Here is a 22,571-nt window from a genome sequence, read left to right as displayed (position 1 = left end):
AAAATCAGATGAAGAAATGGAGGCAAAATATACACATATACCCAGCTTATTTCATTCGTTTACAAGGTGCACAAAGCCAAAGGTGCATAAATTGCTCCACTCTCACCTGCTGATGTACATTTCTGGCCATTTCCTTGCAGACCAGCAGGGCAGGGTCCACAGACGAAGCCTGCTGAAACATGGATGCTCTCGAAACACTGCACTCCTGGGTAACACGGCCCTCTGGAGCATGGCGACGGTTTGGACCTCAACGAAACCTGTGGTACCCTCACTGGTGTCACCACCGCTTCAACCACAGACTCTCCTTCAAAACAAATAGAATGTATAAATGTTCTCTAAGGCAGAACTACACATAACTATACAAATAAAATGTAGACTTACTCATGCAGTTTTTCCCATCACCGCTGTATCCTTGTGGGCACGATCCACAAAAAAAAGAGCCTACCGTGTTGTTACAGCCCACCCCAGGGAAACAAGGCTGTGAGACACACTCGTCTATATCCTCTCTGCATGTACGCCCTGACAACACATGAAACAGCAGACCTTATGAGGAAACACGGAATCAATTTCAATAAATAAACAAATATTTAAAATCATAAATTTGCTAAGAAGAGGAAAACAGGAGAGTAATTATACAGCAAATTTGTAAATTGTTTGCATCGTTTGGTTTGGTGCTTCATTTGGGATCATTTTTTATCATAAATAAAGCTGTTCCAAGTTTTTTCTGATGAAAACTTGTTTCTCTCTTGCAGGCATTTAAGAATTTTACACAGATTGAACTGCATCTGACAACACAAATCACACATTAAAAAGTCTTTAACCCGCCAGCTTCCAACAAAGTCCTCAGCTTCAATATTTTCCACTGTTTATATGTGTATACAGCTTACATGTGGGCCTCCATCTCGAACACAGTAAGCTCACGATGTGACTAAACCTGAGCTCCAGTGACTAATTTAAAGCATTTATTTGAATGTAATAAGTCACTCAAGTATAAACACAAAGTCAAAGCTGTAACCAAAATATGGCTCTATCTTTAAAGGAGGTTCTCAAAAGAAAGTCAGCACAAAACTCAAGTATCTGCATTCAGTTTATAGTATTTCAGGACAGATAGAGCTTTATTGTGAGCACTCAGAACTGTAAACCATCTATTTAGTTACGCAGTTACACCCAAAGGAGTGTCTCGCAGTCATGTTACAACATTTCTCAGTACTGGACTGAATGAGTGGAATGCAATACAAAGGCGTCATAATTATGCAGGAATTACAGTACAGTTAGTGCCGTAAGGACCACAGGTAAAATAATATTCAAAAGATTAATCCTCCGTGTAGTTAAAGGAAACAGCTGACCTGTCATTCCAGGTGGGCATACACAGGAGAAGGAGTTGAGCCCATCTATACAGAAACCCAATCTGCAGGGATTTGGTTTACAGTTGTCTATGTCCACCTCACACCTCCTCCCTGTAAATCCATCAGGACACACACACACATATTCCCCACTGCCGGCAGGGAGGTTGACGCTGGCGACACATGAAGCAGCATTCAGGCATTCACAGGAGCGCACAAACACCTAGAGAGGAAAAGGTTTCTTGTCATTTAGACATCTGAACTTAAGTCACACAGGTTTATGATCTTAGACACACTGAACAAGACACATGAATGTAGTTACAGAAATCAGAAAACAAAAACTCAGAGGGTACAGAGACACTCAGGGTCCAGTCAGTATAATCAAAACGTGTAGCAAAAGTTAACTAACAATTAACTTTGCATGATTAACAGTTATATGCATAAAGCCGTGTGTATATTTTTTCTACTCCAGCACATTATTGAAGGCTTGTCCTATTTGTGGACCACCTGCTTTTCAAGGATGCTTGAAAAGATGCTTTATTAGATTAGGAGGCTTAACCTTCCTGACCATGGATCCCAAATGTTTATTTGATGATTCCTGAACCACTTAGTTAACGCTATTGGCTGTGACTGTAGTACAGAACACATGGCTTGACACATGAGGGGTATTTTACTCGTATACTGCTAAGAGCAATGATACAACGTGTCCCGAGAATGGAAAACGCTCTATCCAAAGATTATAGCTTTAGAGCATTTTCGTGATATTGATAAATCAAAACCACAGTGATATATTTTTGCATCTGTGAGCAGTTATTCTGTGTACGCTGAATTGTGCAACATCATATTAAAAAAGGAAAAAAAATGATTTAGTCTGACAACTTTGTGCAGTTTTTTGGTGGAAACACTTGCCAAGTGTGTACTGCAATGACACCTTACAGAGAAACCTCAGGCCCCAAACTACATACTGTATACCAGTATCTCCCTCTAGTGGGAGAAGGCAGCAATAACGCCACAATAACTTCCAAAATTTTAACATCTTATAGCAGAAAAAACACAGGCGATAAAGACTAAATGTTGCTTGTACTTGCTTACTGTCATGGCTTAATGGCACGTCTTCTGTAAAAAAGCAAGTGAAAAACCAAATGCAAGATGATATGATCAACACCACAACTTTGTGTTATTTGAAACTGGACTACAGATCAGAATGTTTCTGTTTGAAATTCATAAAGGACGAATTTAAGCATTGGCATCAAATCTACGCTCAGTTATAGAACTAAACCAGCTTTAAATGAAATTTAACTGAATATTTAATTTAAATTATTAAATGAATAATTCTTTTGCATGACGTGCATGTAGATCTGTACTCACCAGCAACACTACATTTACATTAATAAGCCGAGTCTTACCTCTACAGAGGCTCTGGTCTCAGCGTTACAGTCGTCGGTCACAGTGAATTGGAAAGTGTGTCTGTTGGTGGGTTCAGCTGTGGCCTTCCACATCAGCAGACCAGCTGGAGACAGAGATGCCCCTTCAGGGCCTGATAGCAGGGTGAAAAGAACCGTGGAGCCCTCGGGGTCTCGAGCATTTAGCTGGTAAAAGAAATTCTCCCCCTCAAATGACTGCAGAGGCAAAGTCAGCGACTGGAGCAGAGGAGGTTCATTGTCTGAGGGAAAATAGAAACGAAGGGAGTCGAAATAAGATACTAAATAAACCTACGTGTGACTGGTTCAGAGTGGGTGAAAGGTGGGTGTGAAAAGGTGGTGTGTAGCTGGAAGGATAAAAAAAACGTGCAGGTAAAATTCATAAAATTCATAACTAATTTGGAAAGACAGTTTGGTTTGATGATGCCAGACCAATAGATACGTCATATTACAGCATTTCTGCGTGCCAGAGTTTAGACGTTTTTATGGGAAAACATTTTGGGAAATACATATTTTTCCATATAATATAAACATAAAAATGTTTTATGTTTATAATATGTTTTGATAACAGGTCCACATCACTGCTGCTGGATTTGGAAACTGTGGATTTTTGACAACAGCTCTAATCAGCAGCTATGACTCTTCATTCAACATGAGGACACTGTTAAATAGAAGTTGATGTTTATTTTTTGGTCCACGGTGGAATCACAGTCGAACACGGAAGTTTTCTGTACATGACCCCGAAGGTTACCTTGAATGGAAAATTGGCCAAATTCAAAGCAGATTAGAACTTTTTGATCAAACCTTTTTGTAACCATTACAAGATCTCCAGCTTGATTACAAGAGGAGACACAAGTCCAGGAAGGGCATCTGGGGTAAAAACCCAGCAAATCAAACATGCCTGTGAAAAAGGAAGTAGCCTTTATAAAGAGGGCATTTTGTGCACCATTTACACCATTTATCTGCATGAGTGGGCAGCTTTAGCTTATGTCAGACCAAATTTTCATTCAGACAAATCTCTCAAAGTCTCTCTGTGTTTGTGTTTGGGCACAACGAGATTTAGATTTAGACATAAAGTTAAAATTCATTCACAACTAGTTACCGTTGATAGAACATATTAACTATTTAAAAAAATCTTTTAAAAAAAGATTTTAAAAAATCTGTTTTATGTTCTTGTTTCATTGTGTTCACAGATAAATGATTGATGAATTGGTGGAATCAGCGTAATGAATAATCAACACATTGACTCCTGTTTGGTTATTTTGTCAGTTTGTTTGAGTGGAGCTGAGCTGCTCAGCTGCGTCTGACCTACTTTAAGCTGAAGAAGTGAAGTTGGTCTCAAAGCGTAACAGTGAGGTAAGCTGTCCTTGTATCAGTGCTGGGGGACAGAAGCAACTTCAGTGGATCCAATCTGCTGATGAAGGATCAAAACTGCCCCAAGTGACAACCAGCTACAAAACTCAGTGAAGAGTATCCAACCTCAGCTCTTATGAGGAGTTTCAGTCTAACACTGTGTTACTGTACCTCACCATCAGAGTAGACACTGATAATTTATAGAATGTGAACAAATTGAAAAAAAAGTAAGAAAGAAAAGCAGATACTCTCTGCAATGGACCAGGTGTGTTTGGATGAGTCTGGACGGCATGCGAGGCAAGGGCTGCTGGGAAGGGACTCCCCCTCATTGTAACACAGGCCATCAATGTTACAGGTTTTCTCCTGGAAAGCAACAAACATATATTATTTACATTAAAAATGCCTTTCATAACACACAACATGTTGTTTAGAAGACCCTTATCCAAAACTACTGGTAGTGAGGAATGTGTGTGCATGTCCAAAACACCCGTGGTGTCAGATTTAGGTTCAGAGTTTTTTCTTTTTGCTTAGTGTACTGTGTTTCTGACATTATCCATCTCTGCGTCCTGTCTTATTTGCAATTGTTTGTCAAGCCCTAATTGTGTCTGCCCAAGCCTGTGACAAGAGTAACTTTACATAGTCGCACAAAAGACTGAAGGTCTCTTAATTAAAGGCCTTTTTGTAAATGAAACAGTGGCTTCTAATCAGCATATTTGGTGTTTTACATCACTATCAGATCATGAACAGCATGTATTTGATGATGTACCCACTGGAAAACACATCTATTCCATGTCAGTTAAAATTAAGCTTTTACAACATTTCCAAAAACACACTGACTTGTCTTCATTCTCTTCTTCATTATTATTAGAATTTCTAAAAATGAAATAATAGATAATTAATGAATTAATGACAAAACAGCCTGAACAACAAAGGGAAGCTTAAGGGACTAAAACAAAATGCAGGATCAGACAAACAACAAACACCAAATTAAAACAGAAATAAAAGGATGGGAAATTAAAAATTAAAAAACAAGGTCAAATGAGAGAGAACACGTAGGCTGGTAACAGTAGACAGGACCATATATACACAGCCATGATTGAGCACAGGTAAAAACAACTGATACAGGTGAACATAATGAGGGTGGAGCAGAAATCACAAAACAGGAAAATCAAGAGAAGGAGAGAGAGACACAAAGGGCTTTTCCTATCTTCTGTCTTATTGCCTGTGACCTGGACATCAACCCATGATGACTCAATTCTGACAATTCTGAAGGATAGAGAAAGCTGCCAAAGGATCTATAACTGTGTACCCACCTTAAAATTATTTATACCTTTGCTAAACCATAGCAGGAGAAGGACTCGTCTTTTATATCGATTTGTTGTTTCATTTAAAGATGAGCAAACTTTCTGTCCTTCATTGTCTGTGTTACTGTGTTAACAAAGGTATTGTCTGGACTTCAAGTCTGCTTTTCTAAATGGTATTTTTCCAAATATCTAATTAGAGATATTTTATTGGCTGAAGTTTCAAATTAGTGTTTTATTAGTGTATTGTAGTTGTATAAGTAATATCAAAGCACAGCAGCAGTTAAATTTCCTCTCCGGGGCTTGGATGCTTGATTTCAGCATCTTTCTGCTTCACACCCACATTCACATAAGGCTGAAAGTTTGAATGTAATGGTTGTTGGCAGGAGCGGCTGCAGGCATAAGCAAATGTTTGGGAGCCCCGGGGTACTACAGAGTGCACAACAGCCACAGGAAATAAATGAATAGATGAGAAATCTGCAGTTATAGGTGCAGATTGCAGAAGAAAATCCTCCCTACATGTTACCAGCTGGTGGGTTTTCCCTTTTTTGCACCTGTTTAGAGCACCTGTTCGTTGGCTTGTTGGAGAGAGGGATTCTAATTTCTAATTTCTAATGTATAGAAAAAATGTTTTTTGGATTTCTGCACATTTTAAAATAGATATGAAATTACACTAGTGAAGTTTTTTTGAGATGTTGATCATGTAGATAGAAAAATTGCTTCAAAGACATTTAAAATAACTAAAAATTATGTAAATAACTGTAAAATTATGTGAGCAACTAACTAATATTGAAAAAAAAGGCTTTGGTTTTAGCAATACGAAACCCATGTGTACAAAAGATCTGCCTCTAACAACACGTGATAATTAAGTTTCCTTAAATCTCTATTAACAGATTTCCTCACATGCATGTGCAGAATCTGAGGTCTGTTGGCCAATCACGCGTACACTAACTTTGTGTCCATGCAGGTAAACAGCCTGTGTGGAGAGCAAAGCAGGGACTGCATTTGATGAAATACAACTGCAAAGCTATTGCCTATCAAGTGATGAAATGTTACCTTTTAAATTAAAAAATTATTGCATTTGTAAACAATGGCTGCTGCACAGAGCAGGAAGTCTTCAATCTGTGATGTGCTATCTTAAAGCTGATATTGATTCTGGCAACACAGAAGCCCTATAAGTTAGCTGTTGCCTCTAAAGGTTTCCGTCAGCAGACTAGCTGATGTGTTTCCCGGCTGTTTTTGTTTAGTGCTGAATTATTGAGCCTATAAAGTGTTCAGTTTAAAAATAAGAAAGAAAAACGGGGGGGGGGAGCTTAAAAATTAAGTAGAGCAGTTTTAATTGTTCATGTTAATACCTTTAAATACTTGCAGTGGTTTAAATAATGCTTATTCTATAAGCGGCTGCTTAATAGTTTATTTTATGTACACATCATAAAAGCCGCAAGCATGTGCACGTCATCTATAGTCCACAATTTCTTGCATACCAGGCAGACTCTGTAGGCCATGCTACACCTGGATCTGTTCTTGAGCTTTGCTAGAAAGAATTTGTTCAATTAGAAGTTTCACAGTTAACATATAAAGAAGCCTATTTCACTCCTTGTCCAACTATAAAGTAAATTATAAAAATAATTTGAGATATCTCACCCTCAGGGTACAGACAACTTCAGTCCTGAGGCTGCACATCTGGCAGGCTCCATCGTAAAGAGTTAGTATCTTTGCATTGCTGTAGCTGTAACCGTCATTGGAAACCTGTCATCAGCAGAAGCTTGATTACTGAGACTCACTGGGAAAAGGCGTTAAACAGGCTGAAAAAGGTGAACGGTCATCACAAACACTCGGTTATTTAGTCAAAAGGCCATTTTCCTCTGAATTTTCCCATAGTTCTCACCATGGGAAAACCACAGATCTGGGAATTCTATCAGGGGATAAAGCTGGCCTCTCCTGAGTTTGGTACTTCTGAGTGATCCTAAAAATATCATGTTTGGACTTGACAGTGTTTGTTTAAACTCAGAGAAGACAATCCCAACATGTGCCAGTTTAAAAACCTAGCAGAAGCCAGACGAAGAAGAGCGGACCAAACAGAAAAAAGATTTAAGAAAAAAAAACAGAGAGCAAACAAGACACAAACAGAGTGAGTCTGTGGTGATGGTCAAGCTAGAAAATGTATAAAAAGAGGAAGATGTCTCAGCGAAAACACAAAGTGGTGAATCTAAGAAATAAAGACACTAAAAAAAATGTTGTTTCCGATCAAAGCCATTACATTTGAAAGCACTAACAAATGCACCCGTACATTCCTGCAGGTATGCACTGCATTGTCACGTTTTGCAGCCAAAAGAACTGGCTTTCACCGTGTCTCCTACGAGTACTGTGAGAATGTGTGTGTGGGTGTGTATTTGTCTTTGCACCGGTCACCCTGACACAAAGAACAGAAAAGTGAGTACAAACAGATGAGTCAGTGGACTAATTGGTCTAATCTTAGTAGATCTTCACTGCAGTGGAAATGCAGACAAACAGCGGTCTGAATGATACGATGAGCTCCCTGGAAAAAAAGGCTTTTGGTAGTCTGAATGGAAAAATAAATATTTCCAGTTTAGACTAAGAATAACGTCTTCTGTGATCTCATTGTAGTGTAAATGCTAAAGTACTCTGTAATACATTTTCACTAAACGTAACTGTGGAAACATATTTGTCAGTTGTGTAACTCAACTATTTTTTTTATTCCACTGGGTTCATTTTCCTTTCTAAGCCAAACAGAAATTGGAGAAAAACCTCCAGCTGCACTCAGTGCACGCTTTCTATTACTGCATCCATGCCATTTAAACATCCTACTGCAAATTTGCTACTGATGCATTGTTAGATTGTTATATATGTCAGAAAATAAGCATATAGTTTCATATTTATCATTAGTTTTGAGAAGCGGACAGGAGCATGAGAGAAAATGATAAACAAATGCTGTAAGAGAGGCAGAAGATGAGTTTGAAATGTGTAGACAGGACCTAATGAAATGTATAATTTCACAGTGTGCTCTTTATAAAATGCCTGGAAACATGACTTACTTTAATTTGCCAGCGGGCCAGTGGTCTGTTTGTCACCGTTTCCAAGTCCACACCTGCAGAAACCCAGCTGTCCTCCAGGGGGAGCTGGCACTCCAAAGCTGTGTCATTCAGAAAGGTGGCCAACACAAACAGAGGCTCGTCCAGAACCCACTCCTCCCCATCCACAAACTAAAAATGAGACAAACAGGGGAAGAAGAATTAAGGTAGAACATGGTAGGATGTGTAAGGTAGTATGGTAATGTAGAAAAAAAACAGATGTATGGATAAAAAGATGAAAACAACATTAACTTGGTATAAATATATATTAAAAAAATCTACTGATAGAGGTCAGCCGAATTCTGCAACATCTGGCTGTAATTCGCATTCTTACAGTCATCAAAATGTGCAGCTTTGCCACTTTTTATTGATCCGGCAATATTCACCAGCACATTTAAAGACAAATATCAGATCTTTTAAACTTATGGTAAGATGCCAAGAGGTGATGGATTATTGGACTTGCACTACATATATGGATGTGTTAACAAGCAACTGTTCCAGTGCCATTGTTGTGTTTACAGCTTGATACATCTTATTACTGTATGTAAAATTAAATTGATTACATCCATGCACACTATGGTTAGCTTGTTAATGTCAGTTTAATACAAAGGACATGAATGTGTCTCACTTCCTGATTAGACTCAGGGAAACAAACTGGATCTCTGGACTTCATGTTATTAATTCAGTTAAAGATCTCTGTGATTAGTCTTTGGTCAAAGGGAAACCTAATCACTCAGTTACAGGTTGGTGGGATTTATGGGAGCATGACAAATCTAAAAGTTCTGAACAACAGTGAGGAGGATTAATTCAATCACGGAGGGAAATATAGAACCATTTCTAGTGTGGAACAAACCACAACTAACCAACAGTAAGAGCCATCAACAAAAGGAAAGAAGAAGAAAAATAATATCAGAAAGCAATGCTAAAGCTACCAATCTCATGGTTTCAGTGGACTTTGGAAGTTAGTGGCCCTCTGCTAATGTTAAGCAATCTAAAGAGGCTTTCAGAGAAGCGGCTTCTTTCAGAGAAGAGTTTTTACTGCTTGCATTTGTGATTGACTTCTTGTAATCTCTAGCTCTCTTCCACAGCATGTCTTTTGTCCTGTCTTCCCTTTGTCACCCCAACCGGTCGCAGCAAATGTCCGCCCCTCCCTGAGCCTGAGTTCTGCCGGAGGTTTCTTCCTGTTAAAAGGGAGTTTTCCCTTCCCACTGTTGCAAGTGTGCTTGCTCGTTGGGGGTCATATGATTGTTTTTCTCTGTATGTATTATTGTAGGGTCTACCTTACAATATAAAGCACATTGAGGTGACTGTTGTTGTGATTTGGCGCTGGATAAATTAAATGAAGAGACAGAGAAAAAGTATATTGTGGTATTTTGTAAGGTGGTACTACAGAAAACAAGATGTACATCAACTAAGGAATAAAAGGAAAAGAGAAGCAGGAAAATTACCTTTTCTTTAACAAACTCACACTTGAGCTCGTAGGAGTCCTTGAAGCCTTGACCATGGATGTTGACGGTGGTGCAGTTTCCCTGACGGACATCGCATAGACCATCCTTCTGCAGCGTAGTGATCTCTGGGATCTGGTCTTCACAACATTAACAAAAAGTGCAGATGAACATGAAATGTTACCCTTGGGAGTTCAGTCCAAATCATAAACCACATGTCTGACGATCATAAGTCTGTCATCATGGACATCCAATGGAAGATTAATGTATGTAACTAATAACTATATTACAACTATGCTATAAACATAGGGATACCTTACAATATCGTGTTGTGGGAGTACAGCATTATCACAAGACTCTGATCTGTCTACTATATGTAAGTGTCTCATGTGGATATATGTTACCAGAAAGCGCACTGCAGTCATAGGAGCTAAATCCTGGGAAGCAGACACAACCCCAGTTTGAGCACTGGCCGTTCCCGTTGCAAAGATTTGGACACTTCAGGATGGCCACAGCATCCTGGTACTTCTCTTCTCCCTCCCCCTCCTCCAGCAGCCTCCTCTCACACTCGTTCTCTAGCAGCGGTATAGTCGCATTCAACCACGACTGCTCGTCCTTTAGCTGTAGGTCAGTAACACACATGGTCACGGCATGGTTAACAAATAATTCTTTCAGCAGGTGCCTGCAACCCATCACTATGCTCGAGTTTGCCACAGTCTGCCGGCACTGGGCCTGGGCCTGCTGCTCAGTGAGGCCAGAGGGTGTGGGCCACGTTAGGGGAGATTCTGGCTGAACTGCAGGTTCGTGGTCTTCTGGGAAAAAGTAGGTAACGCCTTCCAGATCCGACTGGCTGAGACTTTGATGTGGGGAGTTAGAAATGAAACGTTGGGCACTGCGCCTGCCTCTGGGTTGTTGATAGGCTGAGGTTGAAACTCTTGAGGCTCTCGAGGGAAGTGGCTCTCTTTCATTTTCACTGAGTAGTTCCACAGAGGTGATGTACTCGGCTGTGACGTCCAGAGTTGGGACGACACTGGGGAAATGCATGTTGCCATGATTAGAGCAGCTGGGGTCGGATGAGCTAGTTGGCTGAGACGGGGCTCTGGGAGATGAGAAGCGGGGCATCTCTTCCTGGCAGGTACAGTGCCTGCGGGAGTTCAGTGTACTAATATGGGATGGCACAGTGTCAAACAGGCTATTGCCTGGGGGTAACCTGAGAGAGAAGGAAACAATGTCAGTAAAGAGGTAACAAATGTTACTAACTGTTTTTCTGCATGGTCGTAATAAATTGTTCATAGTGGCAATTTCAGTATTGTGGTCCCTGCTGGCTGCAGTGTTTTCAAGTTTATTTAATCCTTTGGGACGTGAAGTCCAAGTGAAATAATCCAAACATACATTCTCTAACCTAAACCAATACTACTAAATACAATCCCACAGTGGGTCTCTTTAATAGTTTTGGCAATATTCATGGTCAAACATTGCCTTTCAATGTGTGAAAAATGGGCTGAAAATGAGTGGACAGGCCTATTTAAGAAAAAAAAAACTTCTAGAAAAGCATTTGATATATGGAGCTGTATATATAGATTGAGGATTTCTTCTTCCTGCATAGCTAGAGCACTACGTAGCTTATAAGCTGTTATTGCTTACAGCAATTAGAACATGAATGCCTGACCTCCATTCGGAGATAAAAGCATGTAGATCCTCCAGTTTGGCGCCCCCTGCTAAGTGGAAGTCATTTTCTGATTGCCCATCATAGGTCCCACACAGACCCTCAGTGTGCCTCCAGTCGGAAATGGGGGCTCTCAGTGTCAGACTCATTCCCCAGTCAGATACATCAGCACGAACAAATGCTCCAGAAGAAAAGGTCATCTGCAAAAAGTCAAATATTGACAAAAGAAAATATAACTTTAAAACCAAGAAAGGCAAGAAGTTTACCAGGTAGCTTAAATTGTGAAATTATTTAGCTTGTGTACTCATTTTCACTCACAGTGACTTTGCGTCCTTGGTAGGACTCTGTGATCCGAATGCCGCTCTTACTCAAGTCTCTGTTCTTCACAGTCAGTTGAGGCTTGGTTTCACCCATTTCCCCATTGCACATGTCAAAAGCAATAACATTTCCCGCATCCCTCGCCACGAATCCACACACACACGAGGCGGCATGCACAACGCTGCCGCACTCCCACTGACGGACGTGAATCTCGAAAGGCCAAAAGCTGCTCTTATACAGGACAAAGGTGCCTATTTGGGAGTTGTCATAGTATCTGTATGGTGCAAAAACAGGAAAGAAAGCTCATCTTTTATTATGGACAATTTAAAACTTAATACAGAGTAAGCTTCCTTATTAACTGAATTAAAGTACCTGCCATCAAATGTGATTATGTGAGGATCAGTGAAGGAGTAGCAGTAGGCTGAGGGAACATCCTTAACCGTTATCTAAAATATAGAAATCAATTTCATTCTTTCTTAAAAGAAATTATACATGATGAGGTGAGGGAGTGTGAGTTTAATAGTTTGACGTGTTCACCTGGACAGGTTTTGGTGAGTATCCATTCCAAAGAAAGTTTTGTGTGATGATGGGTTTAACAGTGATCTCAGTTGTCCTGTTGCCATCTTTAACAAAGTCTGTTACAGGACTGAAGTGGATCACAGCCCGGCTACAAATGCCCTCGCGACAGGCACCCTGAGACAGATCCACGACACAGGAAGACAGGGACAGATCTGCACCCAGCAAACCATCTTCTGCAATACAAGGAGTTATTTTCACTTCATTTGAAGGATTAAAGAACACCAAAAAAGTACTGCACAGACATTTCTTTATAGCTAAATAGCAATAACACAGCATTTAAATGGTCCTGCCGTTAGAGACATTTACAAAGATTTATTAACATGTAATCAGCCCCTTCTCCTTTCATTTATTTCTACAGATTTATACAAAAAAAAGTGGTGGAGACTTTCCTATGGGCTAAAATAAATGAAGCATAGTAAATTTGATTAAATATGCCTTAAACCACAATTAAAGTTTCTCCAAACACTGACTTAATTATTCTTATGCACATAGATTGAGGGAGGGAGCAGCCCTTCACTGATCCCAAACAACAGGCACAACATATTTAGCATCTCTGAACACAAGAACAAACGCTTTACTAGATCACAGCTGTAAAAAAGTTTTATGTGACATCAACCTGAAATGCATTTGTATATCTGTATATCTATAATATTTTTCAGTGGGTAATTTGATATTTTTATAAAAAATATTTATATTTAAATGTTATACAACATCATACAGGTACAATACCTTTTAAGTATTGCAAAAAAGTAATCAAATTACTATATATATCATATTTTTTTATTTGACCCTGATGTTAGGCTCACTGCACAGCATTGAATTAACATGGCATCATATGCTATATTTGATAATCAAATCCACATATTGGATCATTTAAGAGATTACTGCAAGTTAATAACCTGCTGTTTAAAAATGCATTTTAAGCATAAAATCTGCATTAATGTTCCCTGTAAACTGCCTACAGTACAGCCTGTGCTATTAGAAAGCAACAGTACACACTGTCATTTTTACAGATCAACCAGGTCACCTTCACTTGTGCTGAGCTGCAGGGACAGAGTGCACTGCTCTGCAGAAGCTGGAGACCCTTCTGGACATGGAAGAGGAACCGTGCTCTCGACCACCATCTCATACAATCTGCCATCCTCAGATACACTGCTCGCCTCTGGTCTTAACTGCACAAAACATGATTTTAGAAAGAGAGGGTGGTCTGGTCTTTTATACCGAGTGTTTATCCACAACTCATCTAGAAGAAGACAGTTACGATAAGCTGATATTTAAGTGATCTGAGTCAAAATAACAACCAAAATCTAAATGAAAGCATAATCTTGTCTTTTTTAATATGTTTTATGTCTGTGTACACGTCTCTTAATTTTTATTTACATGGACATGTGACAAAGTGGATGAGCAGTTGTAATACTCTCCACTTGTCCCAGAAGTATTGACTTTTTGCACATTATGCACATTATTCACTATATATATTTATTTGCTATGATTTGGTATTGTCAAAGTAACATTGCTCACTGACTATCCCGGGTTTGTTTGCGTAAGCATTACATTGCCAGCAAACCAAACATTCAGAAATTAAAGCAAACACTCAGTTACATGTTGCATTGTATTTTATTATGTTGCAGAATTAAGTCATTTGTGCATAATTACATTGTTTTTTTTGTTTTCAGTCTTCATGTAGGTCAGGTGTGGGGAAAGGCCTGCCCAGCATTTTCTGATTTTTAAAGTACTGATGATGTCATGTCTGACATCAGCAGGTTAAACAAAGAGGAGGGGTTTCTTTTATCATAGGAATGCTTCCCCTACAAAAGGATTTGCTGAATATTTCTTCTTATATTGGGCCATTTAGTTGTGTAAATGTGTTAATCAGAAGAGTGGGGAGCTTTATTTAATTCTCAGTCATTTGTGTTGAGTTTTAGATTCCTCAGCTCAAGCTAGTGGTATTGGCTAGACTAATTGAAAAGAACTTGACAGCCTTATATATAGTCAGTCTCTGCTTGATTCAGAGAAGGGAGGAGAGCTGAGTTGTGTTGCTGTGTTTGACTTTTGTTACTTAAGTTAATTTGGGGGAGTTTTGTTAAGTTTCACTGTAAATAAATCGCTCATCTATGGGAACCCAAAATGTCTGCTGAGTCTGCTCACCTAACACCTTCCTTGACGCTGGAGTCAGACTACCTCACAGGACAGAAAGCTCAAAACACTGTAACTTATGTCTAAACCTGTACATGTCTGCAGACTAATGACCAACAAAAAAATTACTAGAAAGAGAGATCACAAATATAAATGTCAGATAAATATTATTTACCCTGATCCCAGCAAAGAACTCCTGACTTTCCACCGAAATACCCCGGACACTGGGCGAGTCCAAGAAGAAACTGGAGCTGGAGCAGTAAATCTGAGCCAGAGGGAGGGAGATGCACATATATTACTTCCATTTTTGTTTATTTTTAAAGATGAAGTATTTAATATAGTGTGCTATATTGCAATTTCCAGGCAGTCTTTCCTTATTTTAAGGGTATTATGTCATAGTCTTCATACAACAGGCCTTGACAGCACCACACTAAGCAAATGTTATGGTAATAAAGAAAAAATGAATTGAACAAAGGAGAGTAGAGATGGGAAATAAAAGCAGAGAAAAACTCCAGACTGTGTTGAAGGCTTTTGGCCCAGTTAAACACATGAGCAGCTCACAGTAAAATAAAACGACATGTTGACAGGCATTGGTAATTCCTTCAGTCCCTGCTGCCTTAGAAATCCAGGAACCTCGTCTTTGTTTATATAGCAGATCTTATTTGCAGAAGACTGACGAGTGGAAGGTTGCATAAATTCTCAAAAAGTAAGAGAAGCCCACCCAGCAAAAACCTGCTGAACAGTTTCTGAAGGCATACTTTGTTAGATTTTTGAATCATTTTGAGATTTGGTTTTAAAAAACTCCCTCTAACACAGAGTGGCTAAACAGCAGTCCCACTACGCTCTTTAAAGGACTAGTTCACCCACATGCACACCTTGTCTCCTAATCGCAGGTTGAAGCCGTCGAGCTCGATAAAGGCGAAGGTCTGGATTGTGGTCTCTTGTTTGAGCTCCTCCTTCCGGCCCTCAGGTGAGAGGCGGGACCAGGCCACCACATAACCCAGGGAGCTGTTAGACCTGCTCTCAAAGCTGCACTTCAGGTAGATGGTGTTACCTGTCACCTCTGAGACGATCACTGGCACTGACAGAGTCGGGGGCTGATTAGCTGTTGGGGGAGGAGCAGAAAGATGAGGCAGGTTATTGAAGCTTAATGGGCACTTTTAAGGTCCTCTGAAAAATGTGGAGGTACTTCTATCCACATTTTTATCATCATTCTCTAATTTTAAATATTTTTGAACATACGCCACGTGTCATCTCAGATATAGAAGACACACCCACTTACTCTTTAAATCTGCTGTTATGAAGGGCAGCCAATCAGAAGATGGTTGATTTAAAGAAATCAAGGCTAAATAGACAAAGACAAAAGTATGCACTGGTATTCTATGTGCTCCATTATTTACACGGGATGCCTGTTGGGTGCGAGTTCTTCAAGGCAAGAACAATTGCAGACATCCCACAACAGCAAATAATTAAACAGGAAGATGAATTAATTTAGCAATTCTAAATTCTCTTAATTATCAGAAATCTGAGCTTTATACTGGTTTTTGAAGCACACTAATGAACATTTTCAGTAGTCTGTAATTATTTCTCTCCCTAATTTCCACCTCTACTTCCTGAAGCCTGGCTTGGCATAATTCACAGTCTGAGTCACTACTGGAGACCGGGACCAGAGGACAGCAGGACACAGGCTCAGGTCATTAAGAGGAGAGGTGTGTTCCTGACCATATGACCTCCCTGACCTCCAAAGTGTTTTGGTATTTAATCTAACATGAGGAGACAAGCGAGAGCCATAAAAACACAACAGCGGGGTCCTCACTTTTACAAGATCCACCGACGTTCACCTCACCAGGACCGCAGAGCAGCGATGATGTGGGCAAAGTGTCTGACATCTCTGTTAGGGAGACAGGAGATTTATAACAGATAATTATAAAATAGCATGACTTCAAAACGATTATGTTTCCGCATTTCATTTCTTCCCCTTTTCATTTTTCATTATAAATTAGCACGTAATGTAGAAATCAAAGGACAGTGATGCCTATGCCAGCTGACACTGTCTGACACTGGGTGGGAGACAGTACACCCTGGCCCATCACGTTCACAGCTACAGCAAATTTAGACTGAGAAATTATGTCTGTGGACTGTGGAAAGAGAAAGAGAAGCCACGAAGGCACAAGGAGAACAAACTTCACACAAAAAGCCTCCAGCTATGCAGCATCCAGCATCCGTTCCCTGTTCTTTAAGCATCATACGGCCACTAATACTAAACTGAATTACTGTTATGCTGCTATGATTCAGTCTTTCCTTGATTTTTTTGAGCAGTGTATCGGCATAAGAATCATGCTTTACATTACAGTCATACAGTAATTACTGTTACTTACCCTGTGCACAGTAACCCATGCAACCCTGTGTGGGCTGGAGCAGGTAAACATAGAAGTCTCCACAGTTTCGGACAGTGACTGGGATGCGAAACATGCAGCACTCTTTGCTGCTGCTCGAGAAAAACTGCCATGCAGCGCAGGCTGTCAACTGCCTGACCTCCAGTGGCCCCGGCAGGGACTCACCCTCACCCAGAGACAGCCATACCGGGGCCTGAGTCCCACAGTGGTTTACCTAGATGTTTGGAAACAGAGGGGGCAGGGGGAATCAGTATGTATGGATGTATTATGGTCATTCTTTCACAAAACTAATCCTCCAGAATGGAGGAAAACCAGTAAAAGCTATTTTGGAATAAAAAGAAATAGAAATTTTCTACTAAAAACAACAAATGCCAGAAAGTAAGCACAGTACTGCCACACATGCCCTGAAAACCTGAGTTTGAAACATCCACAGACACCAAAATTGAAATCAATCAATGAGTGAAATGGTTTAAATAACTTTGCAACTGAATAATTTAGAAAATGTCCAAAAGAAGATATCTGATAACATTACAGATTATACCCTGGTTCTCCTTAAAAGGTTCTTGGCTTTGACACATCTAACTCTTTATTTGCTAACATCATCAAAAAGACATTGCCTTGTTATGTAACACATGTTCACAGCAATCGTCTCTTCCTTCCTCCGTCCACTCCTGTAGTTATCCATCACCCAGGGAGAGCAGCGATGCCCCGGGAAAGCAGGAGGCTGAGAGGGTGACACTTTAGATGGATCCTGCAGGCTCACAGCAGGCCAACCACAACACATGAGACATATTCCAACTCTCCTTTCATTCTCCTTCATAAATATGTGTATACACACAAACACACAACTCGCATGACAGGCAGGCTACCTCAGAGTTTCCCCTCATGAGGACATGGATAGGGTCTCAAGGGCTTTCACATCTTATCAGGTTATATTTGTAATTAAACAAGCATATAATTTATATACATATACATTTAAGTTTATCACATGAATATAAAACAAAGAAATGGAAGCAATTCTATTTTATTTTTTATGACCTTTAATAGAGGTCACAATGAGTGACTGAATTTGTGCAGTATACCTGTGAAATTGTTCTAAAAATTGGTGAAAAATTCCTACATTGGTTAAAAAAATGACTCATCTTGAATTCAAGCCTCAAAGTTAGAAAAATCAATGTTTTAACAAATTATACAAGCTGATAGAGAAATAGAAAGGTTACGATTCAGCAAACCTAAACTAAGTTCAGTTAATTACTTGCAGTAGATGGATATGGGGACAGTTGGAGTGTTTTTACAGCTTCTCATTGGTATATTTGAAGTTTTTATTGGAAATTTTCAAATGCAGCTAATGATTTTGGAGTTTTAGCTGCAGTCTTTTAATAAAGCTGATTTACCTCAGTTCTATACAATGTGAAAAAAGATTGTGCACTTGAGTTATATGCAGTTTTTATGATTGACCTTACATGATATCTATAAATTTCTAAACAATGACTGTTGCTCATAATGACGATATGTCAAATAATTAGGCCAGTGTACATGCAAGTAATCCCTGGGAGCCTGAAGCTCACCCTTCAAACTGCTCGAAATGCTTAGTTTTATATAGTTTTCCTGACTTGGATCTCTATGATGTCACTAAAAGTGGATATTTCGAGGCAGGTAATAAACATGCATGCACCAAAGCCCAGTGAAGCATAAACAAAGATTATTTTGAACTTTGACTCACACAAAGCTACTTTATTAGAATGCAAGAATAAAAATATGGATTTTGAAATGAGCATATAGGCCTCCTCTAATGTACATTTAACATATCTTATAGTATGTTGACACTACTGGACTATGTGTAACTCAAACAATGTAAGGAGTCAGCTAAATGGTTTGAATAACAAAATCAAATTAATGGAGTTCCATGGGAAGGTAGTAGATGAAGGAAATATAATTTATAGTCAGATAAAAAGAATAGAATAGTTCCTCACAGCATCAACATCCTTGGAAGCTCATTTATAAGAAACACAACACTTGTAAACAGATCTCACTCTCTTTGAAAAATCTTTTACAAAAACATCATTTACCTCCACACACTGGGTGGGCATACTCGCTGGCTTGTCAAAAATCTGAAACTGGTACCAGCCCGGTGTGAGGGAGTGGTCACAGATGAAGTCCTGCAGGGATGACTGCTGCAGCCAGCTGGAGCTGAAGGTGGTGCTACGGTAGGGGTTCTGGAGGACCGAGTGGCCTCCTGGCGCACACTCTGGAGGAAGCACTGAAGGCACAGCCAGAGAGACAACATAAGGACTGGATTCTCACCAAGACTGTCAGTAGCAATATTCAAATACTGTATACGGAAAGCTTTCTGCTGGCCAAATGTTGTATTGTGGACATCAACTCTCCAGCTGGCCTGTGTTCAACAGAAACATTTCAAAGTGAATCTGAAAGGTGATAACACACTCACTAAACTCTATGGACATCTTGAGCCAATGTAGGATGAGAAGCCAGTGCTTTGCTGTCTTGTGAAGTTTAGACCAGATGCCCACAAAACAGAGTTCATCATAAACTGTTATGCATGGTTACAATTATGTATGTGCAAAGTCCACTTTGCAAATGTAGCTAGTTTAAATGACATAGTGTCCAGTTTTGGAGAGATATTTTCCCAAGGTGCACTGGTGGATTGCTGACCTCAACACACACAAGGACAGCTGCAGTAAACATCTGTGAATGCAGAATCTCCAAAACCAATTCATACTTCATAGGTCATACTTTAAGCTGATGACTGGCCCCTCTTTACTTTCAAAGATGGGTACTTCTATAGGCCTGTTCAAAAATCACTGGGGTACATGTCAGCTGCCATTAGACTTGAATGTTACTGCAAACACCTAATGGCAATGGTAAATATTTAGCTCTTTCCCAAGCAAAACATTTCAAAAGATAATAAAGACATTTCCTTTTAAATATATATAGTTGTGTCTATAGGTTTTTGGACAATTATTTTTTTTGTAATTTTGACTTCACCACACTGGATTTTAATTCAATCAATTTGTGTAATTATTCATATCACCTTACAATCTAAAGCACTTTTAGAGACTGCTGTTGTGAGACACAAACAGAGACAGCAAGTTGAAATTCAGCATGTACTGGTGTTCTGGCTTCTTTCATATCTTTACTGGGAGGCAAAATAGACCAGACAGACAAAGCTTGGGGAGGGGGCTGTAACCATGAAGAGCTAGCTTGTTTTTGGCACCGTAAAGTTTCCTGACCTGAGAGGTCAAAGTGAAAGGTAATATCCTCAAAGAGCCTGCACAGCAGTGACAGGCAGACAAGCTGCCGAAAGCCAGGACAGCAGCTTTCAAAGCAAGCATCCTTTCTAATCAACACCTGGTCACTACAGTCCTCGTCAGCTGAACAGGAACTTAGAGAATCCACATCCTGTTTGCCTATTTGAGGGGAAGCCTGAGAGCAAAATACGTCATGTGGGATATTTGGAGGTTATGTGGCCTTAGATACCTTCATGATAGATGGAAAGGCGTCAGCTTATTTTTGACACTGCTAAAGAAGTCATGCAGCAACAATAAAGCTAGCTGTCTTTATATTAACCCTCCTGAAAACCTCCTGCATCCCCCTAAACCGAGAATAGTCTTAAAAGTTATTTGTATGTGGCAATATGAAATGACAAAATGACACTTAAATACTTTAAATACTCAAAGACGGTGTCTCTGATTACCTTAGAGCTGTGAGCTTACCTGTTTGAACGTGCACTGCGTTGGGCAGTGAAAATGCAACACAGAGAAGAAGTTTGGGAAGAGTTTCAGGTCTCATCGTCCCTCAGTGTCCAGCACGCGACTCTGCCACCAAACAGCGCGAGCGCTCAGCGCGATTGGCCCCGTTGTTGTGCCAAAAGACCTCTCTCTCCCCCCCACCCCTCTCTCTCTCTCTATCGGCTTTCAGGCCAAAAACGAACGGACCAGCAGGAAATCCGGAGGTGCTTCAGGCTGAGGGAAGAAGAAGAAGCTGACCGGAGATGCTGGACTGCAGCGGCTGACCTCAAACTGCTGCACGCTGCACTGCTACAGTGTGTTAGGAGGAGCAAACCTACTGACGACCCAAACCTCTGCACATATCCGCACGAGTGGAAAAAGAGTTGTTTCAGATGCTGAAAGATCCAAATTAATCGTAATCGTGCTGCAACCCAAAACTGATGCATTGTCATATAATCTTCTAATGATTTCCCCTCAAGAGGTATCATCTAACATCAGGAAATATTGAGAAATTAAACATGAGCATAAAATGTAAGCCACAGCATGTGCGTGTTTTTTTTTCTTCTTCAAATCCGAAACAATTGATTATTTCCGATAATTGAGCTGATGACGTGCAGCTCGGGAACAGCAGTGAATACTGTAAAGAAGACAAACAACACAAAAATATTTATCTCTGGTTTGAACATCATTCCATGACCAAGGCACAAAACAGGAGGGCACTGTTCACCAGGTTCTGGAAAAACCCTGGGCACCCTCAAGTGGATAAATGCAGAGGAGCAAAACCCATCAATGTTTCTAAGTGATTCTGAAATAAGAAAGGTTGTAGACAATAAGGCGGTTCAAATAAAATCTAACAATACAGTTTTCTCATTGAGCTTAATGAATTCCAAGAGAAAAGCTATCAAAGTATAACAAGTTATACTAACCACTGAGAATTTCAGCTAATAGTAATTTTTATACTAATTTTACCTACCTTTAAATTTAAAACATCATAAGTCTGAATTATTTCAACTAACTAACTAGATATTAACTTATTTTAACTAACAAATGTTAGGAAAATCCAACAATATATATATTTCCTTCGGTAAGCGTTAAAGGTAAACCTTCATCAGTCTAACTGCTGTTATTCAGGGATGGAATCCTTCCCCAGGATGTTTTGTGGTTCAGAAACTTTTGCTTTTTTTTCTGCAACAATTTACGATGGAAAATTAACAAAGACAGCAAATGAAATTCAACTTGTTTTTGCTTCTTTCATATTTTTATTTGAAGGGAAATGCATGTTAACAATCAGTAATCTCAGTCAGCTCAAGCTTGTAAAACTGCCTTCACCACATTTTTTTCTTGTCTTTCTAAATGGGAAGAAAAGGACCAAAGGACTAATCACGAGAGGTTTATTACTGGCCAGTCAGTGGTATTTCATTAGTCACAACTCCAAACTGCTAAAACAGATGGCCTCTGTGCTCAATTTTTCAGGGAACTGATCCTCGCCAAATAGTGGGATTTTGTATAAACCAGATATCACATTAACATCTTTTTTCCAAGCTGCTTGTTTCCATTCTCATGCTTTTACTGCAGCTGTGTGCCTCAGATATTGTTTTGCCGGCAAGAGCTGAGAAGATGTTTGCTCTGTTAAAAGACCTGAAACTGATCTGTTCAGGGGAAAATATGAAAAAGAGGAAGTGATAGCTCAATTCTAGTTGTTAAAAAAATGGATGGCTCTCAAAACAAAATATACAAAGAAGACATAATATAAGAAAAAGAAAATGTAGGGG

General features: G+C 39.7%; 1 protein-coding gene across 1 annotated transcript in view; it reads right to left on the bottom strand.

The window, feature by feature from the left end:
* The window catches only part of vwde (von Willebrand factor D and EGF domains), a 28,400-nt gene extending 7,363 nt beyond the window's left edge, over window positions 1–21,037 (bottom strand). The window contains exons 1-20 of the mRNA XM_085472183.1: window positions 20,785–21,037; window positions 19,120–19,310; window positions 17,033–17,264; window positions 16,471–16,545; window positions 15,530–15,759; window positions 14,830–14,919; window positions 13,546–13,690; window positions 12,477–12,691; window positions 12,312–12,385; window positions 11,940–12,213; window positions 11,625–11,821; window positions 10,360–11,165; window positions 9,959–10,095; window positions 8,475–8,642; window positions 7,063–7,167; window positions 4,366–4,480; window positions 2,750–3,006; window positions 1,347–1,566; window positions 382–519; window positions 107–304 (exon numbers count right to left, since the gene is read on the bottom strand). Coding sequence (XP_085328309.1) covers window positions 107–304; window positions 382–519; window positions 1,347–1,566; window positions 2,750–3,006; window positions 4,366–4,480; window positions 7,063–7,167; window positions 8,475–8,642; window positions 9,959–10,095; window positions 10,360–11,165; window positions 11,625–11,821; window positions 11,940–12,213; window positions 12,312–12,385; window positions 12,477–12,691; window positions 13,546–13,690; window positions 14,830–14,919; window positions 15,530–15,759; window positions 16,471–16,545; window positions 17,033–17,264; window positions 19,120–19,310; window positions 20,785–20,860 — 3,943 coding nt within the window. The 5' untranslated portion in view covers window positions 20,861–21,037. The remainder of the gene's footprint in view (window positions 1–106; window positions 305–381; window positions 520–1,346; window positions 1,567–2,749; window positions 3,007–4,365; window positions 4,481–7,062; window positions 7,168–8,474; window positions 8,643–9,958; window positions 10,096–10,359; window positions 11,166–11,624; window positions 11,822–11,939; window positions 12,214–12,311; window positions 12,386–12,476; window positions 12,692–13,545; window positions 13,691–14,829; window positions 14,920–15,529; window positions 15,760–16,470; window positions 16,546–17,032; window positions 17,265–19,119; window positions 19,311–20,784) is intronic.
* Window positions 21,038–22,571: the final 1,534 nt, after the last annotated feature.

The sequence above is a fragment of the Copadichromis virginalis genome, linkage group LG11, assembly GCF_057382275.1.
Source record: "Copadichromis virginalis isolate Kocher_CV1m ecotype Utaka linkage group LG11, C_Virginalis_male_GT1.1, whole genome shotgun sequence".
Lineage (NCBI taxonomy): Eukaryota > Metazoa > Chordata > Actinopteri > Cichliformes > Cichlidae > Copadichromis > Copadichromis virginalis.
The sequence above is the reverse complement of the archived record's forward strand: the minus strand, read 5'-3'. Positions and strand labels throughout refer to the sequence as shown.